This window comes from Scyliorhinus torazame, chromosome 22 (assembly GCF_047496885.1).
Source record: "Scyliorhinus torazame isolate Kashiwa2021f chromosome 22, sScyTor2.1, whole genome shotgun sequence".
In the NCBI taxonomy this organism is placed as follows: domain Eukaryota; kingdom Metazoa; phylum Chordata; class Chondrichthyes; order Carcharhiniformes; family Scyliorhinidae; genus Scyliorhinus; species Scyliorhinus torazame.
In genome coordinates this window covers 63816428-63839414 of record NC_092728.1, presented here as the reverse complement: position 1 = coordinate 63839414, position 22987 = coordinate 63816428, and the positions used below count along the sequence as shown (strand labels likewise).

At 47.3% G+C, this 22987-nt stretch overlaps 1 protein-coding gene across 4 annotated transcripts in view; it reads right to left on the bottom strand.

Annotated features, from left to right (window-relative positions):
• LOC140399093 (astrotactin-2-like) overlaps positions 1 to 22987 on the bottom strand; it is a 2178011-nt gene that overhangs the window by 578632 nt on the left and 1576392 nt on the right. For all 4 annotated transcript variants that reach the window (XM_072488234.1, XM_072488235.1, XM_072488236.1 and 1 more), the window contains 2 exons: positions 15393 to 15526; positions 8342 to 8490 (listed from right to left, as the gene is read on the bottom strand). In XM_072488234.1, the coding sequence (XP_072344335.1) occupies positions 8342 to 8490; positions 15393 to 15526 (283 nt within the window). The remainder of the gene's footprint in view (positions 1 to 8341; positions 8491 to 15392; positions 15527 to 22987) is intronic.

Below are 22987 nucleotides of genomic sequence, written 5' to 3'. Positions count from 1 at the left end.
TTTCATAGAATTTACAGTGCAGAAGGAGGCCATTCGGCCCATCGAGTCTGCACCGGCTCTTGGAAAGAGCACCCTAACCAAGGTGAACACCTCCACCCTATCCCCATAACCCAGTAACCCCACCCAACACTAAGGGCAATTTTGGACACTAAGGGCAATTTCGCATGGCCAATCCACCTAACCTGCACATCTTTGGACTGTGGGAGGAAATCGGAGCACCCGGAGGAAACCCACGTACACACGGGGAGGATGTGCAGACTCCGCACAGACAGTGACCCAAGCCGGAATCGAACCTGGTACCCTGGAGCTGTGAAGTGGTTGGTATAAAAAAAATAATCATTAACAGATCCAGTTAATTGATTTGAATTGGAATGTATCTCCAAATATTCTTTTACAAGGCAAATTATCAGGTTATTAAATGAAAGATGAGGGCAATTAGTGATGCAACCTCATTGTATTTCCAAACTGGTGCTCCGAATTCACATGGGTATTGTATTTTAATCAATATGATGATTACAATTTTAAATTGCATGACTGTGTTGGAGCTGTAATAGATGACACTTTGCAGCCTATAGAGTAATGTCATTTTGGAATAGATGGCCATTTGCTGTTACAGGACATCTGCCAGAATGGAAACTTGCAACTGTGGTAATAAAAGCCCCCATGATTGAACTAAGTAACATTTGAATAGAGTTTCACTAGAAAAACAATGTCATGCTTCAAACTGTCAATTCTACACCATAAGAACTACATTTGTGCTCTCTGTTAACTCAGGGCAAATTACGAACTACAAAAAGGACCATTTGTTGATTATAATGACATGATTAATTAACAACCTCAAGTACAATGACTTTATTGCACAGTGGGCATTGGCATCAAGTAGTCATCTGCCTTCATTCTTCATACCTCTTACCAGAATTACTGTTTCTTTCAGAGAACGGCGTGTGCTCAATGTGATCACACTTTATTGCCAATATGAAGCCAGTACAAGCTAAACAAATGGCTTTATTTTAAATGTCAGCAATAAAATTGTGCTATTCAAGACTGCAAAACTGATACAGTCATTTAGACTGTGTAACTTGTAAAATAAAATCTGGATGTCTGCTGGATAACATCTGCAGACAGGTTGAAGAGCGGCAAGATTCTTGTTTTGGTCAACTAAACCAGGAGTGGATTAAGAACAATGTTGTCACAGGGTTGTGAAAAGCAACATTTTACTTTGGACAGCCATCACGTTATGCCACCCCCGGATCTGGGCGTGCCGGTTAAATAGCGGGAAAGGCCAAAATCGAGATCCGTGCCGGGCGCGATTTCAGTTTGCCATCTAACCGGTCCGCTCCCGATGGGGTCCAAATATGGCTAACATATCATTAACCCCAATGTGCATTAGTTTCAATCTCATCAGCGAGATTGATGTTGAATTAACCGGCTCCCCATCGAGAAATCACGTAGGCGTCGTTTAGTACTCCTTTTTAAAGCATGGAGCTGGAGTAATGGCTGCTGAGAGGAACTGAGGAGCTTAGTAGCCATTTCCATTTTCATGCAGTTTAAGGACACTGGAGGGAGGGCCCTCAGAGGGGCTGTGCTTAATTGGGGGGCTTCACGTTCCAGGTCAGTGGGGAGGAGTTTCATCAGTGAGGCCTTCACGCCACCTTTAAATATTGTGGATACAAATAACAGGGGCAACTACAGCTGCCGCCTGTGAGTCCGACCAATCACTTCCAGCACAGACCCCTATTCTTAGTTATATGCTGACAGTCACTTTACTTTCCTTTGACTGTGAGAAGCCTCCAGCTTCACAGCTGCAGGCTTTTGCGAATAAAGAATTTGCCTTGCTAGTTGTGAGAGCATTTACCAGCTCTCAAGCGGTTCTGCAGGTTGTGTTTGCTGCTTGCTGCTGCTTGTAGCTGCAAACACGGGTCAAACACGCTGGAAGTCTAGGATGTTCAACTGCACCATGAGCGCGAGTGGAATATGCGGATGCCGGGGTTTCCGATTGGGCCGTGTGAAAGGGCCAGCATAGGTGCAGCTCATGGACGGAGAATGGCACTGATACATGAAACAACCACCAAGTAACACATTGATGAACAGATCATTTATATAACAAAGTTCCGGACGTGATAACACATTCTCAGGCTTATCCTCCCTTTCTGTGAGGAACCTCTGAGCGGTGATACTGTGTGTTGCTTTTTTGGTGAAAATGAGCTGATATAGGGTTGTATAGGTACCAATATGGAACGGTAGCATTTCCTTGTTGATTAATGGTTAATGTGATATGTGGCATGTTATGTAGTTGTTTCTCAAATCTTTGATAATGCTGACCGTTTTTGCCAATGAAATATTACTCAAGTGAGTTCTTGTGGATGCACATGCCATGTCTCAGATGATGATTCTTGCACTGCATTTCAATCAAACTTTGAAGCCTGAACACTTTGCCTGACCTCGAGAAGCATCAGCATCATGTAGGCACCAGCCAACAATCAAACACTCAAGAGCTGGCCTTCTGCACTGGGGATATCCTCATGATATCCTCATGAGCAAAAGGTGAGTATGTGGATCAGGGGAGGGCATCTGAGCACGGTCTCCCTAATGTTCCCGGCAGGGATCTGGTGTCTAGGGGCTATTGCCGTGGCCGGGGGTGTGTGTGCAGAGCCAATAATGTCGAGAAGCTTGTGGGCTCATTTCTGGCACTAAGTGCTATTAAATACGGGCCGCAATCTTGCCACCGTGGCCGCAAATCGTACCCAAAATGACACTGAGAAATATTTCTGTTAAATCACCCCGAGGGCTTGAAAGTAATGAGTCTTTGCAACAAAATCAATCACTACCAAGTACTATTTGCAGTTTAAGGTTTAAATCTGTTTCAATTTGAAGATTCCTTTTATTTTGTCAATTTCATTCCCTCCAGAGCTGACAGTATGGCTCCTGCTTGTTGCTTCAAATCATGTTCAAGTGGTTAGCCTCCAAGCATCATTTTAGACCATACGGGTTGACAGGACATCACAGCCAAGCCTGAAACTCACTTCAGTCAAGGCCCTCACAAGCCCCTTCCAGTTATCATTCTATGGATGGTGACCAGGATTTGCACATAACCCGAGCCATTTGTAGATCAGGTTTGGGTCAAAATTATTGTGAGGTTCAATTGAATGAAGGTTGTTTTTTTATTCCACTAACTGTTGGAAGTGTGGGCAGCGACTGTCCATTTACTCCACGTCAATATGTCACCTAATATGCACACTACCAGATGAATGATTGTAACACTTTAACGAAAAAGCTACCAAAAACGACTTTGCCGTTTATTCTTTCATGAAAATTCTCCAATGTGATTACAGTCTTGCAATATTTTCTGCTATCCTTCCACTTTAATTCTCATCTCAGTGCCTTTCTATCATATTTTCACACAAGGTTTTTGGAAAAGAAAGATTATGGATTGTTATCCAAACTATGGAGGAGACACTTCCAAAAAATGATTCCTGGCAAAAACTAGTATTGCTGATAAACCAATTAGCTCTTATAGTCCAGACAGATGTAAAAAGATGTCACGCAGGAAAGCTACTTGTGCTTGGATTTGACATATTAATTAAACAATAATATCATGTGTCTGCAAGTGAAGTAAATAATGAATAACTTCAACATAAAAAAAATCTGTAGCCAAACTTCAATCAGCCTTGTTCTATTCATCAGTGCAAAATACAAGGTTGAAGTATTTGCAAACATCTTCAGCCAGAAGTGCCAAGTGGATGGCAGGAACATAGGACTCAGCAGCAAGATTTACCAATTCGGCCCTTCGAGCCTGCTCCGCTGATCTAATTGTGATCTCAAATCCACATTGTGTGCGTATCCCCCTCAACCCTTGAATCCCTTGTCTATCAAAAACCAAACTCATCTCATGACGTAGGCAATCTCAGGAGATGTTTAAAATGGAGCACTGAATTATTGAGGCTTAGTTATTGATTTTATTCAAGGCTGTGCCTCATGATTTAGCCTCAGTGATTCAGTGCTCGATTTCAACCACCTCCTGAGACTGCACCGTCACGAGATAACAGTCTTCAAATAATTTCACTCCTTAGGGGTGGCATAGTGGTTAGCACTGCTGCATCACAGCGCCAGGGACCTTGGTTCAATTCTGCCTTGGGTGAATGTCTGTGTGCAGTTTGCACATTCTCCCCGTGCCTGCGGAGGTTTCATCTGGGGCCCAATCAACTCAACTCTAAGACAATGCTGCTGGAGTTCCTCAGGGTATTCTACATCCTTCAGCTGCTTCAACAATAACCGTCACTTCATAATAAGGTCAGAAGTAGGGATGCCACTGATGATTGAACAGTGTTCAGCCATGTTCACAGCCCCGCAGATACTGAAGCGGTACATGGATGCATGCAGTGAAACTGGCACGATTTTCAGATTTGTTTCTTTAAATGAAATTCATGGAATGTGGCCATTGCTGCCTGGGCCAGCATTTTATTATCCATCCCTAATTGCCCTTGAGAAGGTGGTGGTGAGCTGCCTTCATGAACCACTGCAATTCATGTGGTGTAGGTCCAAGCAAAGTGCTGTTAGGAAGGGTGTTCGAAGATTTTGACCCAGCGACAGTGAAGCAATAGTGATATATTTGCAAGTTAAGATAGTGAGTCGTTCAGGAGGGAACATCCAGTTGGTGTGTTCCCATGTGTCTGCTGCCCTTTTCTTTCGAGACGGTAGCGGTCAAGGGTTTGGAAGGTGCTATCTCATGAGCCACGGTGAGTGTCTGCAATGCATCTTGTAGATGGTACACACTGCTGCCACTGTGCATCAGTTGTAGAGGGAGTGAATGTTTGTGGATGGGGTGCCACTCAAGCTGGCTGCTTTGTCCTGGATGGTGTCGAGCTTCTTGAGTATTGTTGAGCTGTACTCATCCAGGCAACTGGAGAGTATTCCATTTTGTGTCTCAATAAGTGGCAAGTAACATTGGCATGGGCGACATGATGGTGCAGTGGTTAGCATGGCTGTCTCACTACACTGAGCACCCAGGTTCGATCTTGGCTCCGGGTGACTGTCCATGTGGAGTTTGCACATTCTCCCTGGGCGGATTCTCCCCTACCCGGAGGAGCGGGGGATCCCGGCGGGACGAAGTGGCGTGAAGCACCCCGGCGTCGGGCCGCCCCTAAGGTGCGGAATCCTCCACACCTTTAGGGGCTAGGCCTGCCCTGGAGTGGTTGGCACTCCGCCGGCTGAAGGGGAAGGCCTTCGGCGCCACGCCAGCGGTTGCCGAAGGGACTCCGCTGGCCGGCACGAGGCCACGCAAGTGCGTGCATCAGCGGCTGCTGATACCATCCCCGCGCATGCACAGGGGAGTGGGGCACCTACACTTCGGCCATGGCGGAGGCTGGCGGTCGGCGCGTAGGAAAAGAGTGCCCCCACGGCACAGGCCAGCCCGCGGATCGGTGGGCCCCGATCGCGGACCAGGCCACCGTGGGGGCACCCCCCGGGGCCAGATCGCCCCGCGCCCCCCCCAGGACCCCGGAGCCCGCCCGCACCGCTGGGTCCCGCCAGGAAGGGATTTACGCCGGCGGGACTGGCATAGAACCAGCGGGAATTCGGCCCATCACGGGCCGGAGAATCGTCGGGGGGGGGGGGGGGGGGCGCCGACCGACGTGGCGCCACTTCCGCCCCCGCCGAATCTCCGGTGCAGGAAAATGTGGCGGCCGGCGGGGGCGGGATTCACGCCGCCCCCCCCGCCGATTCTCCAACCCGGTGGGGGTTCGGAGAATCCCGCCCCCCCGTGTCTGCATGGGTCTAACCTCCACAACCCAAAGATATGCAGGGTGGGTGGATTGGCTAAATTGCCCTTTAATTGGAAAAAAAATGAATTGGGTAATCTAAATTTATAGAAAAACAACATTGGCACCACTAATCAGCCAGCCAATGACAATCTCCAACGAGCGAGAATTTAATCATCTTCCTTTGGCTTTTAACATCATTCCCATTGCTGAATCCCCCATTATCAACATCCTAGGGGTTACCATTGACTATAAACTTAACTGCAACAGCTATATAAATACTGTGGCTATAAGAAAGTTGGAGGGTGGGAATTCTGTGGTGAGCAACTCACCTCCTGACTCCTCAAAGTCTGTCCGTCATCTACAAGGTACAAGTTAGGAGTGTAGGAACAACTCTTCACTTGCTTGATTGAGTGTAGTTCCAACAACACTCAAGAAGCTCAACACCATCTAAGACAATGCAACCCCCTTGATAGGTATTACTGTAATTACTGTAAATATTCACTTTCTTCACTAACAGCTGACAGTCGCACCAATGTATCCTATCTGCAAGGTGCAGAAAACTCACCAAGACTCCTCCAACAGCACCTTCCAAATCTGCCGTCTAGAAGAACAAAGGTAGCAGAAGTATGGGAACACCGCCATCTGTGTGTTCCCTTCCAAGTCACACACCATCCCCACTTGGAAAAAACTGTCAATCCTTCACAGTTAATGGATCAAAATTCTGCAATTCCCTCCCTGACAACACTGTGAATGTACTGCCACCACATGGACAGCAGTGGAGGCTCCCCACCACCTTTTCAAGGCGAATGAGGTATGGGCAATTAATGCTGGCTGAGCCAACGACATCTATATTCCAAGAATGATTTTCTGAAGAACTGACCCGGAGACCGGGAGGTTTGTTTTCAAACATTAATCCGCAAGCGCATCGCGGTTCCAACGTCAGACAAATCTAAGTTGTAAAATATTCAGTCATATTCTGCACACCTGAGTTGCACCATGCACCGAATATGAAAATTTGAACAAACTCCACAAGCCTCATCCATCATTCAGCCCAGACGTGGTCAACAGGTATTAACATATTCAGCTCCCGATCATTTACCCATTTTTTTCTTCCTTTCCCATATTTTTATCAACCATAATTCTGTTTTCCTCTTTTTATTGTATGATATTAGAGAGGTGCTTATATGCCAGCATGCACATAGGTCTTAACAGCCTGCCATTAGGCCTAGAGTTTTTATAGATGATTCTCATTGTCAACATGGATTCTGAGGCAGCTCTGGCTCTGGAGTTTCTTTGGTTTTTCGGGAGGAGAAAGCAAGGGATGTGCCTGGGATTCTGAGCCCAAGGTGAAATCATAATTCTGAAATGAGAGGCAGTGCCACAAACTCACTGCCGATTCTCTAGTTGAACAGGGAAGACCAAGTTGGACTATTGACAGGTTCAGGTTATTTGAATTATCAGGTGACTGCCATTAATTGAAATGGCCGCCCTTTATGCCAGTCATTGTTGTGTACGTTACTACCTATTTTAACACAATCAGTTTAAACTAAAGACTGCAGATTGTAAAGTGTAACAACAAAAATGAATTATTGAAAGGCCGTGAGTCAGTCTTTCGGCTCTGCTCTTGAGAAAAAACAACCCAAACTCTGCATCACATTGAAGAAAAATCTGCAGGACGATTATAATTTAATGAAAACATGAAATATATGGGGCGGAATTTCCCATTCCGCCAGCCCCGTTTTCCTGCGCGGCGGAATGGGAAATCCCGCCCCATATCCCGCCCCCGATCCCGCAGTTGGCCAATAGGGTTTCTCATTGTGGCCCACCCCACACCGTCAGGAAATGCATGGGTGTGAGTGCGCTACCGTCGGGGCCGAAGATCCCACCGACAGAGAATCCCGCAGAAGGTGTCAACAACAAACATAATATGGTACATTTCCACAAGTTTGAAACAAGTCTTCGCCTTATTTTCCATCAAGCAGTGATAGTTTATAACATAGCAATCCTAGGCAACGTGGCTCATTTAAGACAAAAGTCTGAAACAGACTTGGAACAGACTCCACCCTATAATCAGAGGAAGAACATTAAGTACAAGTGTTCTCAACATATGATCCAGCCACAAACGAAGTTCATGATTTTATGAAATAACATGGCATGCTCAGGCTGTGTTTTTGACTTGTTGTGGATGGGGAAGCGGGGAGTCAAAGGCACCATACCCTCACATGAAACCATGAGGTGAATGTTGTTTTTGGATCAAGTGACTACCCTGGCACTGATTTTCATCACCAATGACCAGATGACCTGAAACCATTTTCACATTTCTAATTTCATACCGTAATATAAGGTTGCTTTTACAAAATTCATCAAATCAGATGTCATTACTGAGCTAATTGTAGAGATATAGTTTGAAATGCATTTAGAAAAAGACTCATTTTATTCTGCTCATCATTTGACATCCAGCTTTGATTTTTTTTTGCAATGGAATTGTTTGCAAGTAACACCGATTTGCAAGGATCTGGTCAGAGTGTTTTCAATGAACATTCTTGTATCGTGAAAGCTTATTTGAGGAATCCAACCCTTACCTGCATAAAGATTTGGGTCGATATAATCATCCAGTTTCTTATAGTGAATGATGTAGTCCGCTATCTTGGTTCCTATCAGAGGTTGTGCATCCTGCCATTCCAAACCTATCATAGTACTTGATGGTTCCACACTCGTTGAGAGCCTTAACCTTTATTACAAAAGAAATAGAGACATGTATTACAAGGGGAATGGACGTCGGGCTGAAAGATTTATTCCTATAATGCAAAGCATCAAGTTTTCACTTATTTTATAACAATAAACTCTTGGGTGGATCAGCTGCTTGAGAGCACAAATTCAGCATTTCATTCATCATATTTCACATGCTTTTCTCTTCTTTGCATCTCTCACTGTGCTAAAACTGAGGCTCATTGCTCCGTACCTATTCGAAACCACCTGCATTGCAGCTCCAACAACACTCAAGAAGCTCAACACCATCCAGGACAAAGCAGCCCACTTGATTTGTACCCCATCTGCAAACATTCACTCCCACGTCATGGTCGCCGACCCAGCCTGCAAAATAATCCCCCCCTTCGGCCGGCACATGTGCCCTGGACAGCCCCACCACAGTGACCCAGCCCCGAATAATGTTCCCCCCTGCCCGTGGATAGGCCCCCCCCCAACTTTGGCGGCGCTGGACTGAGCCCGCAGCCGCCATGCTGAGTTCCCGACGGATGAGACCACACGTGTCCCACGCCGTCGGGAACTCGGCCGGTCGGGGGCAGAGTATCGGGGGCGGGCCTCAGGCAATGGCCTGAGGCCGTCGATACGTGGCGCGTGCACCGCTTTGGATAGGGCGCCGTCCCACTTCGGTCGGCAAATGTGATTCACCGGCCATTTGCCGAACACGATTTCGGAAATTAAAATGAAATGAAATGAAATGAAAATCGCTTATTGTCACAAGTAGGCTTCAAATTAAGTTACTGTGAAAAGCCCCTAGTGGTATCATGGTGTTTTTTTGCAGACACAGAATCTACTTGAATTTCTGCAATGCCTGCATTACAGAGGTTCGGAATATCTTAAGTATTCAGGGCTCCTTTCAAGAAAATACTATCAGCATTTCGGCAACACATTGAGACATATAAAAAGAAAACACATAATAATTAACACGGCCTCTGTACGGTCATGATATTCAGATAAACATCATGGTGCAAACACATATACACACTGATGGACAGATCAAGGGGGAACACGACACTTCCGATTGATTCCAGCAGGAGACAGCTCAGTGCACAGAGCTCACAGCAAGCCACTCAGACATTCACCATGTGCTGAGTGCCTCTCCAAGATAGTGTTAGGGCTGGGTCCACAGGTTAGAGGGTAATGAACGAACCGCAGTAACCAGTTTACAAATGTTAATATTGTTAGTAATAAAGCTGAGTTGTACCTTCCGCAACCGTGTTGGTTCGTCTGTGTAGCAGAGCACCCAACACGCCATGTACCGTAGAGTGGGTTTTTATTTATATAGGGCTTTTACCCTAATAAACTGCTCCAAACTTTACAGGAGTGTTATAAAGCAAGATTTGACATTATGCCACTTAATGCAATATTAGAGCAGATGGTCAAAAGCTTGGTAAAGAGGTTGTTTTAAGGACCACCTTAAAGGAGGAAAGCGAGGTGGAGAGAAGATGAGACATAGGGAGGGCATACCAGAAGTTAAGGCCTTGGAACCTGAAGGCGAAACTACCAATGGTAGAGCCTTATTCAAGTTGAGGTGCTCAAAACACCAGAATTAGGTGAGTGCAGATATCTTGGAGGGTTTTGGGGTTGGTGGAGACAAAGGAGCGAGGCCATAGACAGATTTGAAAACAAAAATGAAAATTTGAAAATTGAGGAATTGCTTGCCAGTATTGGCCAGCGATCTTAGGGGTGATGGGTGAATGGGAAACATAGGATGTCGTTTTTAACTAATTCAAAACCCACCCACTTGCAGAGTTAAAATGCAGCCGACAGACTTATAGAATCATAGAACAGTTAGAGTACAGCAGACCATTCTGTCAGTTGAACCCTGTTGGCTCTCTGGCCCCACTGCCCTGCTCGTTGGCTCTCTGGCCCCAGGAGAACAGCTGGTGAGTCAGTTTCAGCGGGAGCAGTGCGGAAGTGGCTGCTGGGAGGTAAGTCTGTCCTTTAAAAGCACTTGTCTTTGCAGGGGCAGGCCAGTCGATTTCGGCGGGAGAACAGCTGGTGAGTCAGTTTCAGCGGGAGCAGTGCGGAAGTGGCTGCTGGGAGGTAAGTCTGTCCTTTAAAAGCACTTGTCTTTGCAGGGACAGGCCAGTCGATTTCGGCGGGAGAACAGCTGGTGAGTCAGTTTCAGCGGGAGCAGTGCGGAAGTGGCTGCTGGGAGGTAAGTCTGTCCTTTAAAAGCACTTGTCTTTGCAGGGGCAGGCCAGTCAATTTCGGCGGGAGAACAGCTGGTGAGTCAGTTTCAGCGGGAGCAGTGCGGAAGTGGCTGCTGGGAGGTAAGTCTGTCCTTTAAAAGCACTTGTCTTTGCAGGGGCAGGCCAGTCGATTTCGGCGGGAGAACAGCTGGTGAGTCAGTTTCAGCGGGAGCAGTGCGGAAGTGGTTGCTGGGAGGTAAGTCTGTCCTTGTCCTGTCCACATGTCTTTGCAGGGGCAGGCCAGTCGATTTCGGCAGGAGTGGAGCTGGCTGGTTAGTCAATTTCAGCAGGAGCTGAGAATTTAAAAAAAAAAAAATTAGTGTTTTAGGTGGGAACAGGAAGTCGACCCGCGGACGTCTGGGAAGACCCTCACCAATAAATTCTGGTGGAGAGGAAACCCGAGACACTACACGTGTAGTGTCTCCCACCCGCCCTCCTCCTCTAACCTAATAATAAAACCCATTGGTCTGAGGTAAGTACCATATTTTATTATATTATTATTTTTTATAAAAAATTTAATTTAGTTGTTAGCCAGATCTTGGTAGAAAGTTAGAGGAATGGCAGGGAAGGGAGTGCAATGTTCCTCCTGCAGGATGTTTGAGGTGAGGGATGCAGTTAGTGTCCCTGCTGATTTTACCTGCAGGAAGTGCTGCCACCTCCAGCTCCTCCAAGACCGAGTTAGGGAACTGGAGCTGGAGTTGGAAGAACTTCGGATCATTCGGGAGGCAGAAGGGGTCATAGATAGCAGCTTCAGGGAATTAGTTACACCAAAGATTGGAGATAGGTGGGTAACTGTAAGAGGGACTGGGAAAAAGCAGTCAGTGCAGGGATCCCCTGCGGTCCTTCCCCTGAGAAACAAGTATACCGCTTTGGACACTTGTGGGGGGGTTTGAAGTGTGTCTACTTCAATGTAGGTGGTTTGAAGTGTGTCTACTTCAATGCCAGGAGTATACGAAACAAGGTAGGGGAACTGGCAGCATGAGTTGGTACCTGGGACTTCGATGTTGTGGCCATTTCGGAGACATGGATAGAGCAGGGACAGGAATGGATGTTGCAGGTTCCGGGGTTTAGGTGTTTTAGTAAGCTCGGTGGCGGAGAGGCTGCTAGATGGGGACTCTTCTTCCGAGGTAGTATGGGCTGAAGTTAGAAACAGGAAAGGAGAGGCCACCCTGTTGGGAGTTTTTTATAGGCCTCCTAATAGTTCTAGGGATGTAGAGGAAAGGATGGCGAAGATGATTCTGGATAAGAGCGAAAGTAACAGGGTAGTTATTATGGGAGACTTTAACTTTCCAAATATTGACTGGAAAAGATATAGTTCGAGTACAATAGATGGGTCGTTTTTTGTACAGTGTGTGCAGGAGGGTTTCCTGAAACAATATGTTGACAGGCCAACAAGAGACGAGGCCACGTTGGATTTGGTTTTGGGTAATGAACCAGGCCAGGTGTTGGATTTGGGAGTAGGAGAGCACTTTGGGGACAGTGACCACAATTCGGTGACGTTTACGTTAATGATGGAAAGGGATAAGTATACACCGCAGGGCAAGAGTTATAGCTGGGGGAAGGGCAATTATGATGCCATTAGACGTGACTTGGGGGGGATAAGGTGGAGAAGTAGTCTGCAAGTGTTGGGCACACTGGATAAGTGGGGCTTGTTCAAGGATCAGCTACTGCGTGTTCTTGATAAGTATGTACCGGTCAGGAAGTGTTGGGCACACTGGATAAGTGGGGCTTGTTCAAGGATCAGCTACTGCGTGTTCTTGATAAGTATGTACCGGTCAGGCAGGGAGGAAGGCGTCGAGCGATGGAACCGTGGTTTACCAAGGAAGTGGAATCTCTTGTTAAGAGGAAGAAGGAGGCCTATGTGAAGATGAGGTGTGAAGTTTCAGTTGGGGCGATGGATAGTTACAAGGTAGCGAAGAAGGATCTAAAGAGAGAGCTAAGACGAGCAAGGAGGGGACATGAGAAGTATTTGGCAGGTAGGATCAAGGAAAACCCAAAAGCTTTCTATAGGTATGTCAGGAATAAGCGAATGACTAGGGAAAGAGTAGGACCAGTCAAGGACAGGGATGGGAAGTTGTGTGTGGAGTCTGAAGAGATAGGCGAGATACTAAATGAATATTTTTCGTCAGTATTTACTCAGGAAAAAGATAATGTTGTGGAGGAGAATGCTGAGACCCAGGCTAATAGAATAGATGGCATGGAGGTACGTAGGGAAGAGGTGTTGGCAATTCTGGACAGGCTGAAAATAGATAAGTCCCCGGGTCCTGATGGAATCCTCCTAGGATTCTCTGGGAGGCCAGGGAAGAGATTGCTGGACCTTTGGCTTTGATTTTTATGTCATCATTGGCTACAGGAATAGTGCCAGAGGACTGGAGGATAGCAAATGTGGTCCCTTTGTTCAAAAAGGGGAGCAGAGACAACCCCGGCAACTATAGACCGGTGAGCCTCACGTCTGTAGTGGGTAAAGTCTTGGAGGGGATTATAAGAGACAAGATTTATAATCATCTAGATAGGAATAATATGATCAGGGATAGTCAGCATGGCTTTGTGAAGGGTAGGTCATGCCTCACAAACCTTATTGAGTTCTTTGAGAAGGTGACTGAACAGATAGATGAGGGTAGAGCAGTTGATGTGGTGTATATGGATTTCAGCAAAGCGTTTGATAAGGTTCCCCACGGTAGGCTATTGCAGAAAATACGGAGGCTGGGGATTGAGGGTGATTTAGAGATGTGGATCAGAAATTGGCTAGCTGAAAGAAGACAGAGGGTGGTGGTTGATGGGAAATGTTCAGAATGGAGTACAGTCACAAGTGGAGTACCACAAGGATCTGTTCTGGGGCCGTTGCTGTTTGTCATTTTTATCAATGACCTAGAGGAAGGCGCAGAAGGGTGGGTGAGTAAATTTGCAGACGATACTAAAGTCGGTGGTGTTGTCGATAGTGTGGAAGGATGTAGCAGGTTACAGAGGGATATAGATAAGCTGCAGAGCTGGGCTGAGAGGTGGCAAATGGAGTTTAATGTAGAGAAGTGTGAGGTGATTCACTTTGGTAGGAATAACAGGAATGCGGAATATTTGGCTAATGGTAAAGTTCTTGGAAGTGTGGATGAGCAGAGGGATCTAGGTGTCCATGTACATAGATCCCTGAAAGTTGCCACCCAGGTTGATAGGGTTGTGAAGAAGGCCTATGGAGTGTTGGCCTTTATTGGTAGAGGGATTGAGTTCCGGAGTCGGGAGGTCATGTTGCAGCTGTACAGATCTCTGGTACGGCCGCATTTGGAGTATTGCGTACAGTTCTGGTCACCGCATTATAGGAAGGACGTGGAGGCTTTGGAGCGGGTGCAGAGGAGATTTACCAGGATGTTGCCTGGTATGGAGGGAAAATCTTATGAGGAAAGGCTGATGGACTTGAGGTTGTTTTCATTGGAGAGAAGAAGGTTAAGAGGAGACTTAATAGAGGCATACAAAATGATCAGGGGGTTGGATAGGGTGGACAGTGAGAGCCTTCTCCCGCGGATGGAAATGGCTGGCACGAGGGGACATAACTTTAAACTGAGGGGTAATAGATATAGGACAGAGGTCAGAGGTAGGTTCTTTACGCAAAGAGTCGTGAGGCCGTGGAATGCCCTACCTGCTACAGTAGTGAACTCACCAACATTGAGGGCATTTAAAAGTTTATTGGATAAACATATGGATGATAATGGCATAGTGTAGGTTAGATGGCTTTTGTTTCGGTGCAACATGGTGGGCCGAAGGGCCTGTACTGCGCTGTATCGTTCTATGTTCTATGAGCCCTGCATGTTCTGTTCCTCTTTAGATGCTTATCCAATTCTCTCATGAATCTATCTCTCTGTCAGGTTATCCGGATCGTAACCACTCGCTGCATAAAAATTATTTCCCCCCCCATGCTGCTTTTGGTTCTTTTGCCATTCACATGGTGTGAGTAAGGACTCAGGAGGCAGAGCCTTCAGGTCACGGAGGGTAGAATGTGGAAAGCCAGCCAGGACGGCTGGGGAATAATCAGAACTGGAGGGAACAAAGGCCCAAATGGGGGTTTCAGCAGCTGATGAGCTGAGGCAGTGGGGACGGGGCAGGGAGCGTGTTTGATGTAAGGCAGGGAGCGGATTTGACGTAACGGAGGTGGAAATCGGCAGTCTTAGTGATGGAATGGATATGTTGCTGAAAGCTCACCTCAGAGTCAGACATGGCACCCAGGTTGCAGGCAGCCTCAAACAGTTGTCAGGGAGTCAGAAAATAAGCAATGGAATCAGGGACAGAAACTGATGGCAACAGATCTGGCCTGCCAAATATTGAATTGAAGGAAATTTATGCTCATCCAGTACTGGAAGGTTAAAAACAAATTTTGACTTAAGATTAAATAAATAAAAATGCCCTTTCCTGCTAACCCCTCAACTGGCGGTCACGCTGAAGAAGAAAGAATGCACTAAGCCAGGTATTATAAATCAAAGAACGTTGCTAAAAATACCAGGGTTTACATCATAAAATGTTACACTTGATCCTGCTAGCTCATTTGTTCTCCTAGGTTTGCTACAACTGTGCCATAGAGGCTCAAACTACAGTGGTGCCTTATGGAACTTTATAGCCACCAGGATTTGCAACATCAGGCATCTGTAAAACCCTATTCAAAGGTGATTACAAATGCAATTAGGATACGTACACAGACTGAGGTAACGGACTGCAGCTTGGAAGTCCATCCTCATCGAACGCACTCAAGTCACATCTGCACCAGTCATCAATGACATCACCCTTCCCCAAGCACCAATAGGAGCTCATTAGCGCAGTCTTGAAGGTCTGCAAAAGAATGACAATAGGTGGGTGGCAAATGCATTAAATTTCAACTCAGCAAAGCGAGTCAGTCTCGTTTCCTGACATGTCGCACGGCAGCCAAAAAAACACAACATAGGTTACAAAATGCACGTCTGATCCAAGACAAGAATCAGCAGACCATCTCACGTCATAAGTATCTCCAAGTCGCAATTAACACTAAAGACAAACAGCCCTCATCTCTGAAATTGGTAACATCCGATTTTGTTTTCTTTTTGTCCTCCTGTATTCCTTGATTAATCCGCATTTTTGTAGTTAGAAAAACATTGCATGACAACAGGCAATCTAGCAAAATCAAAACACAGTTCATTCAAATAGATTGGTGTCACGTTACCTCAGAATTAAGGAACACATGCTGACTTAATTATCTGAGCATTTACTTTTGGGTAAACAGAAAAAAAATAAAGGGGAACAAATTATAACAAACAATCCTGCACATACTTTGACATACAAAAAAACGGGAAGTTGGTTTGTGAAGGCAGGCATTACTTAGTGGTTGGCTGCAGGTTTAACTGACATTGGGAAATAGGTGGTCTATAACCCTTTTGCCCTGACCAGTCTAAGTAGCACTTCCAATAGCAATCTGGTTTTAATGAAATCACTTTGCTCAGATGATAGGGTTAAAAAGCCATTTCTCTGACTAATCCTGGCTTGCGCAACTTTCAATGTAATACTATTTGTTGTCTCGTGACTATATTGTTATCTCTGATGACTATAATGAAAGGGGAAAACAGTAGCATGCATCTGAAACATCTACACTTGTAGACGATCAACATTCAATCGTGCATTTGATAAGGTTCCCCATGGTAGGCTTATGCAGAATGTAAGGAGGCATGGGATAGTGGGAAATTTGGCCAGTTGGATAACGAACTGGCTAACCGATAGAAGTCAGAGAGTGGTGGTGGATGGCAAATATTCAGCCTGGAGCCCAGTTACCAGTGGCGTACCGCAGGGATCAGTTCTGGGTCCTCTGCTGTTTGTGATTTTCATGAATGACTTGGATGAGGGAGTTGAAGGATGGGTCAGTAAATTTGCAGACGATACGGAGATTGGTGGAGTTGTGGATAGTGAGAGGGCTGTTGTCGGCTGCAAAGAGACATAGATAGGATGCAGCGCTGGGCTGAGAAGTGGCAGATGAAGTTTAACCCTGAAAAGTGTGAGGTTGTCCATTTTGGAAGGACAAATATGAATGCGGAATACAGGGTTAATGGTAGAGTTCTTGGCAATGTGGAGGAGCAGAGAGATCTTGGGGTCTATGTTCATACATCTTTTAAAGTTGCCACTCAGGTGGATAGAGCTGTGAAGAAGGCCTATGGTGTGCTAGCGTTCATTAACAGAGGGATTGAATTTAAGAGCCGTGAGGTGATGATGCAGCTGTACAAAACTTTGGTAAGGCCACATTTGGAATACTGTGTACAGTTCTGGTCGCCTCATTTTAGGAAGGATGTGGAAGCTTTGGAAAAGGTGCAAAGGAGATTTACCAGGATGTTGCCTGGAATGGAGAGTAGGTCTTACGAGGAAAGGTTGAGGGTGCTAGGCCTTTTCTCATTAGAACGGAGAAGGATGAGGGGCGACTTGATAGAGGTTTATAAGATGATCAGGGGAATAGATAGAGTAGACAGTCAGAGACTTTTTCCCTGGGTGGGACAAACCATTACAAGGGGACATAAATTTAAGGTGAATGGTGGAAGATATAGGGGGAATGTCAGAGGTAGGTTCTTTACCCAGAGAGTAGTGGGGGCATGGAATGCACTGCCTGTGGAAGTAGTTGAGTCAGAAACATTAGGGACCTTCAAGCAGCTATTGGATAGGTACATGGATTACGGTAGAATGATATAATGTAGATTAATTTGTTCTTAAGGGCAGCACGGTAGCATTGTGGATAGCACAATTGCTTCACAGCTCCAGGGTCCCAGGTTGGATTCCCAGCTTGGGTCACTGGCTGTGCGGAGTCTGCACGTCCTCCCCGTGTGTGTGTGGGTTTCCTCCGGGTGCTCCGGTTTCCTCCTACAGTCCAAAGATGTGCAGTTTGGGTGGATTGGCCGTGATAAATTGCCCTTAGTGTCCAAAATTGCCCTTCGTGTTGGGTGGGGTTGCTGGGTTGTGGGGAAAGGGTGGAGGTGTTGACCTTGGGTAGGGTGCTCTTTCCAGGAGCCGGTGCGGACTCGATGGGCTGGGTGGCCTCCTTCTGCACTGTAAATTCTATGATAATCTATGATTAATCTAGGACAAAGTTTCGGCACAACATCGTGGGCCGATGGGCCTGTTCTGTGCTGTATTTCCTATGTTCTATGCATGCTTTATTCCTCTGTATCTCCTGTTGTTGTGTTCATTTACAGATGGTTTTAGGTATAATTATTGCTGATTTGTGTTCGGAGTTATTCCAAAAATTCTGGGAAAAGGTTACAGTAATCTTCAAACAAATGTGTTTTTCCCACGTTTACGCACTTACTTTCAAATCAGTTCAGGTGATTGAAGATGCTGAAACTGTACCAGTAGTGAGCACAAAGGGCCCCTTCAACCACAACTTGGACAGATTATGAATGTGTTCCAAAGAAAGGGCATCATTATACTACAGGTAACACTAAATAGGCAGATGGTTGACCCCAAATGCTCGTTGCATGTTATTATTATCACAAAGCTGAAGATGCAGTTGGCTCTCTTTTTTTTTTAATGTTGCTGACTGAAAAATGAAACTTAAAAAGTTGCCATGTGGTTCTTTGCATTGATGGAGAATTTTTAAATTTGCAGTTCGCAGTTACGCTGGGATGTGGGTAATCCACAACACCGAGACTACTTATTTGGACTTTCATCTAACTTTGAACTGAATAATGTCATAATATACATCTCTGTATAAAATGAAATGAAATGAAATGAAAATCGCTTCTTGTTACGAGTACGCTTCAATGAAGTTACTGTGAAAAGCCCCTAGTCGCCATGGAGTGCAGACAGGCAGTGATTGACACACAAGATGCCCAGTAAGCACACAGAACAGAGCAGCCAATCACCAGACAGGACACGACCACTATAAAGCCAGAGGGCACCAATTTTCCGGCTCTCTGGGGCCCAGCCTCTGAGACAGTCAGAGCTCGTGAGCCTGCCAGTGCCTACACCATGTGGTAGCTAAATTAGTCTGGTCAGGCTAGTGTCAGGTCTCCAGTCAAGTCAGCATAGTGTCGACCCACAGTTGAACATGTATAATAGTTTGGATGTTGAATAAAATCGTGTTGCATTTTATCAAGTGTTGGGAGGTCTGTCTCTCGCTACACTGCATCAAGTGCAGTTCACCTCGACCCAGCCTATCCAACACATCATGGTACCAGCTGAGTGATGCTGAAAATTTGACGAAAGGAGAATTCTACCTTGAGTGAATCAGCGCTGACCAGCAAACAGCCATCCGGTGCCATGGAAAACGTCCGCCCTCCTCCGCAGATCCGCATCGCCGGCAACCTCGGTGCAAATCGGAGGATCTTCAAACAAAAGTTCCAACTCTATCTCGAAGCCACCGATGTTGAGGCCACATCGGATGCCAGGAAAATCGCACTATTCCTCTCAACAGCAGGGGACCACACCATCCACATCTACAACTCCCTTACATTCCCTGAAGGCGAAGCCAAGACGAAATTTAAAACAGTCCGACTGAAGTTCGATAGCCACTGCGACATTGAGGTGAATGAGAGCTTTGGACGGTATGTTTTCCAGCAGAGGCTTCAGGGTAAGGATGAACCTTTTCAATCCTTTCTGACCCATCTCCGCATCCTCGTGCAGTCATGTAACTATGACTCGACCACTGATTCCATGATCCAGGATCAGATCGTTTTCGGGGTCCACTCCGATTCCCTTCGCCAGCAGCTCCAAAAAGTCAAGCAGCTCACCCTCACCATCGCCATCGAAACGTGCGTTCTCCACAAACATGCTAACAATCGGTACCTCCACATCGGGGCGGCAGAAACGGCAAAGCTAACCATTCACGAGGCGGAACGGGTGCAGGCCATCACACAAATGCAGGGCCTAAGTATCAACGAGAGTGGGCATTCCGCGCGCTTTTCCCGGGCCCCTGCACATGCGCGCCACGACCAAGGGGACGGCGAGACCGATGACCAGACTGCGTAGGTGCGTACGTCGTTCGACTGCACTGCGCATGCGCGATGGCGCACGGAACGCAATGACGTTGGCGTCATGACATGTCCGAATTGTGGCCCCGCCCATTTAAAGTGGCAATGTCTGGCAAAATCACAACGGTGTTTACAGTGTGGCAAGCTTGGTCACTACGCAGCCCTTTGCAGATCTTCTCCACTGCCCAGCATCCAGCGATCCCAGCCACAGCGCAGAAACGTCTGTTCAATACAGCAGGCAATGCCAGACTCGACAGATCCTAATGCTGCGTGCCTCAAATCTCCATACTGGGTGTGCATCATTATGGAGTATGCGCGGCCTTTCGCCAAGACAGCAACGCACCTCCCGATCCTCAGCGTGGATCCCGACGACGAGTGGTGTGCTGTCCTCACAGTCAACAAGGCTTGCATCCGGTTCAAGCTGGACACCGGCGCATCGGCGAACCTCATCTCCAAATCCAATCTCGACACCATCTGCGTCAGACCAAGCATTCTTCCACCGGCCTGCCAGCTCCTTGACTACAATGGCAATGCCATAGTTGCCAATGGCTCATGCCAACTCAGAGCTTTCAAGAAGTCATTTAAAGCGACACTGCGATTTGAGATCGTGGGACCTGACAGAGCATCCCTGCTCGGTGCCCGGGCCTGCAAACTCCTGAACTTGGTTCAGGAGTCCACACCATGTCATCCTCACAGGCAACGGCCTCACCTGATGAGAACTTCCAGGCTGAAATTGATGACGTCATCATGCAGTACCACGGCGTGTTCGACGGAATGGGCACACTCCCAGACCGATAGAAAATCCTGCTCAAACCGAACGCCACCACTGTGATCCACGCACCACGTCGGGTGCCAGCACCCCTCAAGGATGCCTCAAGCAGCAGTTACAGGACCCCCAGGACCAGGGCATCATATCAAAGGTTACAGAACCCACAGACTGGGTCAGCTCCATGATCTGAGTCAAGAAGCCGTCAGGGGAGCTTCGAATCTGCATCGACCCAAGGACTTAAACCGCAACATCATGAGGGAACATTACCCGATACCAAAACGAGAGGAGTTGACCAGCGAGATGGCTCATGCCAAACACTTTACGAAGCTGGACGCTCCAAGGGGTTCTGGCAAATACAGCTGGATGCATCCAGTCGCAAGCTGTGCACATTCAATAACCCGTTCAGTCGCTACTGCTACAACCGGATGCCTTTTGGCATCATCTCTGCCTCAGAGGTATTTCACCGCATCATGGAACAGATGATGGAGGGTATCGAGGGGGGTGCCCGTGTATGTTGACGATGTCATAATCTGGTCCACAACTCCTCAAGAACACATCGATCGCCTCAAGCAGGTATTCCACAGAATTTATGAGCATAGCCTCCGACTCAACAGAGCCAAGTGCTCGTTCGGTCAATCAGAAATCAAATTCCTTGGTGACCACATCTCGCAGCAAGGCGTGCGGCCAGATGCTGACAAGGTCTCGGCGTTCAACGCCATGAAGACCCCAGAGGGCAAGAAGGCGGTCCTCCGCTTTCTAGGGATGGTCAACTTCCTCGGAAGTTCATTCCCAAAATGGCGGCACACACCACAGCCCTCTGCCATCTCATCAAAAAGTCGACGGAATTCCAGTGGCTGCCCGCTCATGAGAATGAATGGCGTGAGCTCAGGGCAAAACTCACCACAGCCCCGGTTCTGGTGTTCTTCAACTCTACCAAAGAGACCAAAATATCCACTGACGCGAGCCAGGATGGTATTAGGGCGGTGCTCCTCCAACGGGATGACTCCTCCTCATGGGCCCCAGTTGCGTATGCCTCCAGAGTCATGACGCCCACTGAGCAACGGTATGCTCAGATCGAGAAGAAATGCCTGGGCCTCCTAACGGGAATCGACAAATTTCACGACTATGTGTATGGCCTTCCAAAATTCACGGTTGAGACGGACCACAGGCCACTAGTCCACAGAATCCAGAAGGATTTGAATGACATGACACCTCGGTTACAACAAATCCTTCTCAAGCTACGCCACTATGACTTTGAACTTGTCTACACGCCAGGCAAAGAACTCATTGTTGCAGATGCTCTTTCCAGGACTATCACCACACCGTGTGAACAAACTGACTTTGTCTGCCAAATCGATGCGCAGGTGCAATTGTGTGCCTCCAATCATCCGGCCACTGATGAGAGGGTCATCCAAATTCGTGAGGAAACAGCCAAGGATCCTCTGCTACAGCGTGTGAAGGAGCACCCCACGAATGGCTGGCAGAAGGGACAGTGTCCCCAGTTTTACAACGCCAAGGACGACCTGACGGTGGTGGACGGCATCCTCATGAAGCTCGATAGGATTGTGATTCCGCAGGGCATGCGAGCTATGGTGCTTGGCCAACTCCATGAGGGTCACCTGGGCGTCGAGAAATGACGACGCAGAGCTCGAGAGGCAGTCTCATGGCCGGGCATCAGCTAGGATGTTGCCAACATTGTCCTCAACTGCCCCACATGTCAGAAATTTCAGCCAGCTCAACCCAAAGAAACTCTGCAGCAACATGAGATAGTGACCTCCCCATGGTCCAAAGTCGACCTTTTCCATGCCAATGACTATGTCCTCCTGGTAGACTACTTCTCCAATTACCCTGAAGTGGTGAAACTGTCCAACCTCACGTCGAAGGCGGTAATTAAAGCATGCAAAGAAACATTTGCCAGGCATGGGATACCGCTCACGGTGATGAGTGACAACGGTCCCTGTTTTTACAGCCGGGAATGGTCTGATTCTGCCCGCCTATACAACTTTTGTCATGTAACCTCCAGCCCCCACTACCCGCAGTCAAACGGGAAGGCCGAAAAAGGGGTCCATATCGTCAAGAGATTATTATGCAAGGATGCAGACTCAGGCTCCGACTTCAACCTGCCGCTGCTGGCATACAGAGCATCCCCGCTGTCCACTGGGTTGTTTCCCGCGCAGATGCTCATGAATCGCACTCTGCGAACCACAGTTCCAGCCACCCATGTTCCAAACCTTGACCACCTCACGGTCATACAAAAGATGCAGCAGTCTCGGGCCCAACATAAATCAGCATACGACACTCATGCCACGTATCTCCTCGAGCTGGTCCCAACTGATCGTGTTCGTGTGCAGTTGCCTGACGGCAGCTGGTCCGCCACAGCTGTGGTGGTCAAGCAAGTGGCCCCGAGATCGTTCCTCGTCCGCATGGCTGATGGCTCCTTCCTACGACGCAACAGGTGGGCGCTGCACAGAGTTCTACGCCCGCCACCTAACCATGATGTCCCGCCTCACACAATGCTTCCTCCGGATGTGCCCTACCACGAGG